General features: G+C 41.4%; 1 protein-coding gene across 1 annotated transcript in view; it reads right to left on the reverse strand.

Annotated features, from left to right (window-relative positions):
- Positions 1-2,493: 2,493 nt before the first annotated feature.
- The window catches only part of LOC128701482 (inactive hydroxysteroid dehydrogenase-like protein 1), a 375,829-nt gene continuing 364,897 nt past the window's right edge, over positions 2,494-13,425 (reverse strand). Inside the window, exon 5 of the mRNA XM_070101755.1 lies at positions 2,494-2,553. Within this exon, the coding sequence (XP_069957856.1) occupies positions 2,509-2,553 (45 nt within the window). The 3' untranslated portion in view covers positions 2,494-2,508. The remainder of the gene's footprint in view (positions 2,554-13,425) is intronic.

The following is a 13,425-nucleotide window of genomic DNA, read 5'->3' on the forward strand; positions in this document are numbered from 1 at the left end:
CTGCAATAACCAAACCACAAACCGACACCACCAAGACTCTACACGCTAATCTACAGGCACCATCGCCCAGCAACTCCCTCTCTCCACTCCCAGACGGAGATTCCTCAAAGGTGCTGTACTGCATGGTGTATGCACACCTTGCAAACGCAGCAAACCCCGGCACTTTCAACACCACTATTAACGAACTATTCCGTCTGAACAACATACCTGCCTTCAATTTTCCGGACTCCACACCTTCAGCAGACATACTCAAGATCCTTCCCAACGTCCTGAACTTCACTGCACCTGCAGACCTGTCTCCTGCCCAAGCAACTGCTCCTGCAACTTCTATAACCACTTCCACCGCTGACAACGTTGATCATGTTGCCTCAACCACCGTCTCCCACCTCTCCCAGCCTGCTGTTACACAACCATTACACCTTACAGCTGCTCCTGTCGACCCTCAGTCACCGGCTACCACCATTGTAGATTCTCCCAATGAATCCACTCCAGAAGAGGAAGATAACGACGACTCCAGTAAACCCTCATGGGAAAACCTTACCTTTTACACTTCTCCTTCAAATACTGACACCATGACCTGTACTGAACTCTACAAAAGCCTCGGTGCTGGAACAGTCAAGTATGCATGTGAATCACCGCTTCACTTCTCACTCACCCAAGTTCTTGAGTTCATCAAGCCTCTACGTTTCACCTTCAGTAACAAGGCTAAACTATACCACCTATCTAGAAGCAGCTTCAAAAAGTTCGAAAATGGCTCCATTGCTAACCTGCCTCCTCAGTTACTCCTATAACTTTCATATGTGTTCTACCCTCTGATGTGACCTAGCCTGCTGCCAACTACTCAAGATTCAAGACTTCAACTACCACAAGTCCAATGCAACAGTCCCTGCTATTCCTGTTCTCAAGTCTGCCCCACGATCGCCTTAGCTGCTGGGTAAGCCCTGGCTCTATTTCTCTGACTAAGAACACTCCTCTCCAGAGCTATTCTTCATCTGTCCCATCTTCCCCGCTCATCCCATTGGGATCTTACCTGAACTTGTTTGCTTTGCTTGCTTGCTTGATCTTCAGATAGTTCCTGACTATGGAACTGAACTTCTCCAGGCCGAGGGACTGACAACCTCAAATTCTACGACTTTAAGGGTGATGGACTGATTACATCGTCTTCACATCTCTACTGTTCCTGCCTACTTTCTGTATTCGACTGAAGAAGCCTACTGTGTAGGCGAAACGTTTCGGAATAAAGTTGTCTAACTGTTGCATATGTGTCTTACCTAACAACCTGTCGGTATTGTATACCATTTTGATGTTCATCTTGTCAGACACTGCAACACGTGGCATCTTGATACAGAAAACACCTTGGACAAGCTTTTCAAGTGAGAAGTGTTGGATCTGAGAGGGACATGACCTCTCAGTGGCCTCTCACTACTACAGTTGCACATGTGTCTAATTTATCAACATGTCGGTTCTCTGAACCATTCATCTACAAACCTGTCAGACACTGCAACTTCTTGGGATCTTAATACTTAGGAATTCTTCGCTTGCCTAATTCTTGGGCACAACCTACTTCCACATTGAACAAATGTGACACTACCTATGACTGCTACACCTCTCCTGCCATACGGTTTATAAGCTGCTTCTCCGCTCATCTGCCGTATTCTACTCAAGATTGATGGACTGAACACATCGACTCAAGGTTGAGGGACTGATTACCTCATTCTCCTCCTGTTCTTCAAGTTTCTCCTATGTATGGACTGATGAAGCCACTGTGTGGCGAAACGTTTCCTCAATAAAGATACCCAAGAGTTGCACATGTGTCTAATTTATCAGCATAATCTAAATGAGGCCTAACCAAGGATGTATAGAGTTGAAGAACAACCTGAGGACTCCTATTATTTATGCTTCTTGATATGAAGCCAAGGATTCTATTAGCTTTATTGCGAACACTTATGCACTGTTGTCTTGGTTTCAGATTACTGCTAACCAGAACTCCTAAATCTTTTTCGCAATCCGTAATATTAAGATCTACATTATTTAGTTTATATGTGGCATGGTTATTGTCCTGTCCAACATTTAGAACTTTGCATTTGTCTACATTAAACTGCATCTGCCACTTCTCCGACCACTGCATCAGTCTATTTAAATCTTGTGTACGAATGGTATATAATACCGACAAGATGAGAGTAAGACACATGTGCAACATCTGGGTATCTTTATTGTAGACGTTTCGCCATCCAGTGGCTTTATCAATACAAATTCTAGGACATAACTTGAAGACAGTAGAACTATGTACAGAAGATGAGGTAATCAGTCCCTCAACCTAGGAGTAGGTGCGAACAGCACCATAGTCGTGGAGATTCTGAAGCAGAAGAAAGAATCCTGGCGCTTATATAGTAACGTCAGGTGAAGCAGACGAGGGCAAATTCACTGGTAGGCGGGATTCCCCAGTGGAAGTAGGTCCTTCCCAAAGAGATGGGTTAGTAGTAGTAGTAGATGTCGTAGTCGTGAAGGTTATGTACATGTCCTCAGAATTAAGATTCCATGATGTTGCAGTGTCTGACAAGTTGTGTACGAATGTACGAATGCACATGTGTCTTACTCTCATCTTGTCGGTATTATATACCATTCGTACACAACTTGTCAGACACTGCAACATCATGGAATCTTAATTCTGAGGACATGTACATAACCTTCACATAACCTGTCAGACACTGCAACACAAGGGTATCTTGGTACAGACCTGCAATCAACTTCGACAACTTCCACTAGTGAGAGCGGCTGGATTTGAGAGGGACCTGACCTTTCAACATCTGAGTTCTTACCTCTCCTAGTGGCCTACGTCTCACCTCTTGGCGCTATAAAAAGCTCCATTCTGTCACTTCACCTCCATATTGTTTCATACTATGGAACAATGCTCTTCTCCAGACTGAGGGACTGACCACCTCAAAACTTTAAGGGTGATGGACTGATTACATCGTCTTCAAGTATCTTCTGCTTCTATCAACTTTTCTGTACTTGACTGAAGAAGCCTACTGTGTAGGCGAAACGTTTCATAATAAAGATACCTAACTGTTGCATATGTGTCTTACCTAACAACCTGTCGGTATTTTATACCATTTTAATGTTCAATCTGTCAGACACTGCAACACAAGGGTATCTTGGTACAGACCTGCAATCAACTTCGACAACTTCCACTAGTGAGAGCGGCTGGATTTGAGAGGGACCTGACCTTTCAACATCTGAGTTCTTACCTCTCCTAGTGGCCTACGTCTCACCTCTTGGCGCTATAAAAAGCTCCATTCTGTCACTTCACCTCCATATTGTTTCATACTATGGAACAATGCTCTTCTCCAGACTGAGGGACTGACCACCTCAAAACTTTAAGGGTGATGGACTGATTACATCGTCTTCAAGTATCTTCTGCTTCTATCAACTTTTCTGTACTTGACTGAAGAAGCCTACTGTGTAGGCGAAACGTTTCATAATAAAGATACCTAACTGTTGCATATGTGTCTTACCTAACAACCTGTCGGTATTTTATACCATTTTAATGTTCAATCTGTCAGACACTGCAACACAAGGGTATCTTGGTACAGACCTGCAATCAACTTCGACAACTTCCACTAGTGAGAGCGGCTGGATTTGAGAGGGACCTGACCTTTCAACATCTGAGTTCTTACCTCTCCTAGTGGCCTACGTCTCACCTCTTGGCGCTATAAAAAGCTCCATTCTGTCACTTCACCTCCATATTGTTTCATACTATGGAACAATGCTCTTCTCCAGACTGAGGGACTGACCACCTCAAAACTTTAAGGGTGATGGACTGATTACATCGTCTTCAAGTATCTTCTGCTTCTATCAACTTTTCTGTACTTGACTGAAGAAGCCTACTGTGTAGGCGAAACGTTTCATAATAAAGATACCTAACTGTTGCATATGTGTCTTACCAGGTAGTTCTGTTTGTGACTTGAAAAAGCCCACTGTGTGGGCGAAACGTAGTCAATAAAGGATCACATTATACTGCATTTGTGTTTATATTTCCATTGTGTCGGTATTTTATACCATTTATTTCCAATGTCAGCTATAATTGATTCTAATAACTTGCCCACTATAGATGTCAGGCTTATTGGACGGTAATTTGAAGGAGTGGACTTATCCCCTGATTTGAATATAGGAACCACATTAGCCATCTTCCACAACTCTGGCACAACACCGGTAAGGATGGATGCATTGAATACACTCGTTAATGGCTGACTAAGCTCCATCTTGCATTCCTTAAGTACCCTGGAAAACAGCTCATCGGGTCCCGGGGACTTATTTTGCTTCAGTTTGTCTATCTGTTTAATAACCATGTCCCTCGTGACAGTAATATTAGTTAACTTAAATTCATCAGGAACTAAATAATTGTTAGAATGTTGAGGTCAGGTGGAGAATGTAATAAAGTTGGTAGAATTACCGACAATATGTAAAGTAAAAGGACACAAGTGCAACTAATGTGACATTTATTGTGGCAACGTTTCGCTCTCCAGGAGCTTTATCAAGCCATTACAAACAATACATGGACACAGAGGGTATATAAAGGCTCAGAGTGAGGTGAATACTAGTGAGGTACCATTTCGATGTTCACTAGTGGTAGTAGTAGTAGTAGTAGTAGTGGTAGTGACAAAAGTAATACAATATGGTAGAGCAATTAATTCGTACATGAGTAAAAGGATATAAAAGCTATTACTTGGGTAACATAAAAATAGGTTGGACAAATATAAACTGGAATGAGGCAGCTTGTTTCAGTGTTCACTCTCTGTGCTTTGTGTAGTATAACAGGAGAGACTATGTGATGGCAGGGTTTACTGTTTTCAGGAGGATTCTTGCTAAGACTTCGGAGATGGTGAAGCTGCCGTTGTTTTGTTTAATTGTATTCGAAACAGCGATCAGTGCTGATTCAAGGCACTTGCGTGTGCGGAAATTAGTTTCTTTTATCACTAATTGGGCGTCTCTGAATTTCATAAGATGATTGGTGGAATTTCGGTGTTGTACACAGGCGTTGTTTAAGTTGTCGTTCCTACATGCGTATATGTGTTCATTGAGGCGGGTGTCGAGGTTTCTTGCTGTTTCACCTACGTAGATCTTGTCACAGCCTCCACAGGGTATAGTGTAAACTCCTGCATTGACTGGTTCGTGGTGATTGGGTTTTGTCCTGGTTAGATCCTTTATTGAAGTGGTAGAAGCGATGGCGACTCTGGTGTTAGCTTGTGAAAGTACTTTTGAGACGTTTAGTGCAACCTGGCTGTTGGGAAGAATTATAACTTTGTTGGTAGCGGTGTTGATGCGTGGAGAATTGATGATCTGAAGAGCTCTTTTCTTGCAGTCTTTGATGAAAAAAGAAGGAAATTGTAACTCAGTGAATGTTTGGTGAATGTAAGTACATTCTTCGTCAAGTTAGTTAGTTTAATATGTTTATTATGCACCCCATACCCATCCTGTGGGCGGTAGTCAAAAGATTACAGAGGTACATAATGGGTCCAGGGACTGGGCCTCAAAGTTTTGATAGCTGAGCAAGCTACAGAGGCAATGAACTCACAATTTACAAAGGTAATGAACTCACAATTTACAAAGGTAATGAACTCCAGGTAGGTCTAGTCACAATCATTACAAGTTACAAAGGTATTTACAGATTACAGAGGTACACAATGGGTCCAGGGACCGGGCTCCAAAGTTTTGATGGCTGAACTAGGTACAAGGTAATGAACTCACAAGTTACAAAGGTAATGAACTCACAAGTTACAAAGGTAATGAATACTGTAAGAATGGTTACTTACGTTTATACATGGCTGCAATCATGAACAAATTTTAGAGTAATGAGCAATTCACACTTCCACACCCGGTCACAACTGTAGTGAGTTATTGGTGCAAATGTTGATTGCTGAGTCTCTCTCTCTCTCACACACACACACACACACACACACACACACACATACAAATTCATACACACACACACATAAACACACACACACACACACACACACAAACTCATACACACACGCACACACACTCATACTCACACACACTCATACACACACTCACACTCATACACACACACACTCATACTCACACACACACACACACACACACACACACACACACACACACACACACACACACACACACACATGCACACATGTGGTAATGCTTTATTTACAGCTAGCAAAGTCAGGGTATTTCTCCAGAATGGTCTGTAATATACCACTGTGGATAAAATACTTAGCCATTTCTTGAACACTTCTGAGTGAGTTGTTTCTAAATTCATTAATTTTATCGCACTCCAGTACATAATGACGCAGGGTGTGACAATAATCCATCTGGCAAAGTTTACATTTCGTTTGGTCTACATCTGGTGGTGGTGATTTAACCTGCCAAAGATACTTGTAACCCAGCCGGAGCCGGGCGGTAGTGACATCCAAGAGTCTGCTTATTTTGTTGGATGCACCATAGACATGTGGCTCCTCCTGCATGATAGAATGATGATAGATGGACTCACTGGTGTCAATCTCCCTGAGCCTTAAGTCCATAAAATTCAGCTGAAGTTCTTTTCGTATTATTGTTCTCAAACTACTACCTGACAAGCCAAGATTGTAATCTACTCCCTCTTTGAAAGCATACAGCTTAGCCAATTTATCAGTTCTATCATGCATCTGAAGACCAATGTGAGATGGAATCCACAGCATGTGCACTCTGACTCCACTGTCCACAATCCTACCATACCTGTGTCTGGCTTCTGACACAAGCATGCCACAATTTATGCTTAATGAGTTGAGAGCATTTATGGATGACAGAGAATCAGTTACAATTAAACTGTCAATCTTTGATACATAGATGCATTTCAGTGCAAGGAGTATGGCAAACAGTTCTGTCTGAAGGGTAGAGGCCCAATTATTGATGCGTGCTCCAATTTCTTTAAGAGAGCCATCACTCTGTACGACAACAGCAGCACTACCAGCTGCACCAGTGGATTGGTGAACAGAACCATCAACGTAAATAATTTGCGAGAGTGTGTGCTGTGTGACTAAGTTATCAATACAGCTTAAGGCCTCATGTTTGGCTTCAAGGCGAAGTTTTGGTTGTGATTTAAGAAGTAGTTTGGGGGGAAATGGAGGAATGGTAGTTTGGAATGGGGTAATATTCCATGGAGCGGAGAAGTGCCGCTGTTGCCTTACTTGACATAGATCATGTATCTGATTCATGCGGAGGTCGGTTCCAGTCTTTTCGATCCATCTGGAGGAGTGTTCACCAGTGCTGAGGAAAGTTTGGAGGGCTTCTGTGCAGGGGTTTGAATGAGCTTGCCTGAGCATATTAACCCCAATTAGGATATTTCTTTCAGTAACACGATCTCTGATGCTTGGAATATCAAGTTCTTTTTGCATATTTAAAATTTTGGCAGTACGAGGGCATCCTAGGATGATCCTCATTGCTTCGTTCTGCAGTTTTTCCAGCCCTCCAAGCTTCCAGTCAGACACAAGAGCAAGTAGTGGCGCAGCATAATCAACCAATGATCTAATATTTATTTATTTATTTATTTATTTATTATAAATTTGTGCACACATACAGAGGTACAAAAAAATACAGATAAGAGCAGTATGCCAAAGCCACTTATACTATGCATAGCATTACGGGCTGGCTTAAAATTAACTTAAGATTAATTAAGCAATGATGAAGTCAGTGATAAAACATTAATGTAAACAGATTACTATAAAGCACAAGTGAGTATTACAAAGACAGGTCATATGAAGGATTCTGTTAGGTAGTGTATTTAAAAAATAATAAAGTTAGATTGGGTTTTAGGTTTAACATTTATGTGATATAATTGTGAGAAACATTTAAGATATACAATTTATAAGGTTCAGTTATTCAGTATTTATTTGGTTTTGGGTGAGTAAGTGATCTTTGAGTAGAGACTTGAATTTATAAACAGGTAGTGTTTCTTTTATATTTACAGGTAATGAATTCCAGATTTTAGGGCCTTTTATGTGCATTGAGTTTTTGCATAGTGTGAGATGAACACGAGGAACATCAAAGAGTGATCTGTGCCTTGTGTTATGGTCATGTGTTCTGTTGAGGTTGGCAAGGAGATGTTTGAGGGGAGGGTTAATATCAGAGTTAAGTGTTCTATGTATGTAATAGGTGCAGTAATAAGTATGGATGTTTTGTATGGTGAGTAGGTTTAGTGTATTGAATATTGGTGGAGTGTGCTGCCTGTAGTGAGAATTTGTTATCATTCTAACTGCAGCCTTTTGTTGGGTAATTAGTGGTCTGAGATGGTTAACTGTTGTTGAGCCCCATGCACAAATTCCATAGGTGAGATAGGGGTAAATAAGAGAGTGATATAGGGCCAGGAGGGCTGACTGTGGAACATAGTACCGTATCTTCGATAGTATGCCTACAGTCTTGGAAATTTTCTTAGAAATTTGTTGTATATGTGTATGAAATTTGAGTCTATTATCAAGGTGGATTCCTAAGAATTTTCCCTCTGTTAGCTTTGTGATAGGTGATCCGTTTATCATTATGTTAAGAGGGACATCTGTAGCTCTGTTACCAAACTGAATGAAGTAGGTTTTGTCAATGTTTAGTGTAAGTTTGTTAGTCCTCATCCAGGTAGATATTTTCTGTAATTCGGTATTTACAGTATTGGCTAGTGTGACTGGGCTCGGGTGAGAGAAGACGTATGTAGTGTCATCTGCAAATAGTGTGGGTTTGAGTAATTGCGAAGCATTTGGAAGGTCATTTATGTATAGGAGAAAGAGAAGAGGGCCAAGGACACTTCCCTGTGGGACACCAACTGTAATTGGTTGCGCAGAAGAGTTTGCCCCATTTGCGTACACATATTGGCTTCTGTTGCTGAGGTATGACTTGAGGTAATTGAGGGAGTGCCCTCTTATACCATAGTGTGACAATTTTACGTGGAGCAAGTCATGGTCAACTGTATCAAAAGCTTTACGTAAGTCAATGAAGATCCCCAGTGGGACTTCTTTTTTCTCTATTGCAGTGTATATATGTTCTAGCATGTGTATAATAGCATCATTAGTATTTTTATTAGGCCTGAATCCAAATTGGCAGGGGTTGAGTATGTTCTGGGAGATAAGGTAGGAGTAGATTCGTTTATGAATTAGTTTTTCAAAGATTTTTGAGAGAGGGTGTAAGTTGGATATTGGCCTATAGTTATTCAACTCTGTTTGGTCTCCTCCTTTGTGGATCGGGGTGACCCTTGCTATTTTGAGTACTGTAGGGAAGGTGGAGGATTCAATGGATTTGTTAAAGAGTGTTGCAATGATTGGAGATAGCACTTGTGACACTTTTTTATATATAAAGGGTGGTAAGGTACTTAAATCTCCTGCCTTGTTTTTTAGTGCATTGATAATAAGGGAGACTTCGTATGGGTTAGTCGGAGCTAGGAACAGTGTGTTCGGGTAGTTGCCGGTGAGGTAGTTATTTGGTGGTGTATCTGAGCTTGGGATTTTATGGGCAAGGTTTTGTCCTATAGTGGAGAAGAAATCATTGAGTCTGTTTGCTGTTTCTGTTGGTGGGAGTTGGGGTTCATCTGATTTTGCTAATTTTATTTCGCTATTTCGTGATATCTTTTTTGTTCCCAGAATTTCAGATAGTGTTTTCCAGGTCTTTTTTATATCACCTCGTAAGTTGGATAATCTGTTCTCATAATACAATTTTTTTGCCCTTCTTATCAGGCTGGTTAGGATTGACGAGTAACGTTTTGTTTGGTCTCTGGTTATGTGACCCATTCTGTACTGTTTTTCATATTGGTGTTTTGTATTTATGGATTTGAGAATGCTGGGTGTTAGCCAGGGACTGTTCAGTCTCTTTGCTGTCATCTGTTTAGTTTTTTTAGGGCAGTGCTTGTTATAGAGGTATTGGGTCTTTTTTAGAAAATTATTAATACATTCGTCAATATCTGTATAGATTTCTAGCTCAGTGTGCCAATCAATGTTTGCTAATGCTGTTGCGAAGTTATTAATGGCTGCCTCATTGTGAAGTCTGAAGGTGACTTTAGTAGTGTCTTGGGGTAGTTTACCAAGAGTTGTTATGAGGAAAGTAGGGTAGTGGTCTGTGGTATTATCTGTAATTATGCCTGATTTTAAAGGGGATATGGTGTTGGTCCAGATGTGGTCAAGTAGGGAAACACTAGTCTCTGTAACTCTTGTAGGTTTTGTTACTGTTGGTAGTAACACACAGTTACTCATTGTGTTTGTGAATTCAGTAACGTGTGGGTCCTGGTCTTGCAGGAGATTTATATTGAAGTCACCTGAGAGTAGTAAGTGATCTTTGTTCATGCGTGCATCAGTTATCATACTTCCTAGATTTTGACTAAATTGGCTAATGTTTGACTGTGGAACTCTGTAGATGTTTATCAATGTGAGAGGTTTTTGTAGGTATTTGGATTTGAATTTAGCTATTATATATTCCCCATGTTCATCCCTTGTGCAAGTATTAGTGATACATTCTAGTTGGTCTGAGTAGTATATGGCTGTGCCACCCCCTTGTTGGTCTGGCCTACAGTTGTGTATGGCTGTGTAACCAGGAATGGCATAGACATCTGTACTATCAGGCTTTAGCCAGGTTTCAGTTAGTGTAATGATGGACATATTGGCATGTAAGGAATTTAGTAATGCTATGAGGTCATCGTAATGCTTGCTTAAAGATCTGATATTGTAGTTAAAGATAGTTATGTTGTTGTTGGCACTGAGAAGTGCCTTTGATTGTTCTGCAGTGTAGTAATTACAGTAACTGTTTGATTCATTTAAGTCATTAAATAAGAGGTTGGTATCAGGATCAATGTTTGTAATCATAAGATTTGTAGTGAATCTATAGTTAGAATTAAGTATAAAACAAAGTAAATAGTCTTAAGCTAAAAAAATATAAGCAAGATACATCATTTTCACAATTTTAACATTAGCACCATACCTGGGGTGAAGCCCTGCCACAACTCTAAGTGCTCTTAGTCGTTCTTTGTATTGGCGACAAAGTCTTGTTACAACAGGTCCAAGTAGTGGAACCTCAAAGCCTAGATACCTGTATCTGCTTACATATTCTAGAAGAGACCCATCATGCAATTGGATCTGACGAACTGTGCCTCTCTGTCGAGGAGGACGCCTATTGAGTATCTTTGTTTTATCAGTAGAGATTATCAACCCCAGGTCCTGACACGAGGCTAGTACATGATTAAGAATGTTTTGGGTGTTGGAGAATCCGGTGGTGTGAATCATTATATCATCAGCAAAACTAATCACATAATTATGGGGCTGACTAGGCATAGCATTAAGTAATGCATTAATTAGAATATTGAACAGTGTGGGACTGAGCACACCTCCCTGTGGGGTTCCTAATTCAAAGTCTTTAGTTACACTTCTATGTCCCTGGAACAACACAGACGATTTTCTGTTGGACAGGTAGCCTTTAATCCAGCGGAGAAGCCATCCTCCAACATCCATTCTGGCAAGTTCACTAATTATTACATGTCGGTTGGCTACATCGAAAGCGGATTTAAGGTCAAGGAAGGTAGTGTAGGAACTGTCAGTGTGCAGGGTGAGAAAGGTGGCTATGCAATGATGCACGCTCCTTCCATGCATGAAACCATGTAACCGGGGAGACAAAAATTGTTTGATTCTGTACATGAGACGATTAAGAATCATTCTCTCAAATGTTTTACACAAGCAGCTAGTAAGAGATATTGGGCGAAATGCATTTTGTTGATTGGGCTTAGGAATTGGAATGATGAGGCTGTTGGTCCAAGATTGAGGGAGCTCCCCAGTTACATAGCTCATGTTATATAATTCAAGTAATGGATTACCTGGTACTCGACACAGCAATCTGAGTATGTTGTAAGTAATACCATCCTCACCAGGCGACGTGAAGGAAATTGTAACTCAGTGAATGTTTGGTGAATGTAAGTACATTCTTCGTCAAGAAACTCAGGACTACAAATTCGGTATGCTCTTAGGAAAAACCCGATGATGATGCCTCTTTTGGTCTTGGTATCTTGACTGGAATAGAAGTGTGTGAGATCATTTTTATTGGTGGGTTTCCGATAAACTTGAAATCTTAGGTTGTTGTCTACTTTGTGAATGAGGACGTCGAGGAAAGGTAGCTTGTCATTGGACTCTTCTTCTAGTGTAAACTGAATCGCTGGTTCAACTGCGTTGAGCCTTGCCTGAAGATCCCGTACATCAAAACGTTTTGGAGTTATTACGAGGACATCGTCCACGTAACGTAACCAAGTGACGCTTGAAGGGATGATGTTGGCGAAGTGTTCGGACTCTAGGTGTTCCATGTATAAGTTGGCTAGGACGGCACTTATTGGGGACCCCATTCCCATGCCGTAGGTTTGTTTGTAGAGCTTGTTATTGAAGGAAAAACAGTTGAAGTTAACACAGAGTTCAATCAAGTCAACAAAATCTCCGGGAGGTAAAGGAAGATTAAGGTCCTGGTTGACTTTACGTCGTAGAACCTCGATGGCTTTTTTGGTAGGTACTTTTGTGAAGAGGGAAGTCACATCCAAACTGCTTAGTTTCTTGTTACGGATGGAGAGGTTACGGATGCGGTTGAGAAGGTCGCCTGAGTGTTTAAGATGAGCGGGGCTGATGGTCCCCAGAAGGCAGGAAAGATGTTTGGCAAGAACTCCGGCTAGTTTGTGTGGAGCACTGCCTATTCCTGACGTGATTGGTCTGAGAGGAATATTGTGTTTATGGGTCTTGGGTAAACCATACATGTGTGCTGGTTTAGGGTTGCTTGGTAACAAGTACAGAAGTTTCTTCCCTTCTCTAGTGCGTTTGAGTATTTGTCTGGTTTTGTATAGAAAGTCTTTGGTGAGCGTCTCCCACTGTTGAGTGCTGATGGGTTCGTAGGTAGATTGATCATTCAAAAGGTCCATCATTTTAGTGTTGTAGTCACTGGTGTTGAGTATGACGACTCCACCTCCTTTGTCGGCGGTGGTGACGATAATGTTGGGGTCGTTGGCGAGGTCCTTAAGGGCAGTGATGTATCTTCTAGGAAGATTAGAAGAAGAAGGTTCACATAAAGCTGCAGTGAGAAGGCCCTGTATGTAACCCTTCTGGAAGTTGCTGTCACTGTGTCTATGGTTCCTGGTAACAAGATTGAGTTGATAGTTAGGTTTGCGTATGTTGGTGGTAAATTTGAGTCCCAGACTCAGTGCTTGTTTCTCGTAGTCGGTTAAGGTGCGTGACGATAAGTTGTTTATCAGGGTTATATACAGGGCCTTCTCACTGCAGCTTTATGTGAACCTTCTTCTTCTAATCTTCCTAGAAGATACATCACTGCCCTTAAGGACCTCGCCAACGACCCCAACATTATCGTCACCAACGCCGACAAAGGAGGCAGTGCTCCACACAAACTAGCCGGAGTTCT

This window comes from Cherax quadricarinatus, chromosome 78 (genome assembly GCF_038502225.1).
Source record: "Cherax quadricarinatus isolate ZL_2023a chromosome 78, ASM3850222v1, whole genome shotgun sequence".
Classification (NCBI taxonomy): domain Eukaryota; kingdom Metazoa; phylum Arthropoda; class Malacostraca; order Decapoda; family Parastacidae; genus Cherax; species Cherax quadricarinatus.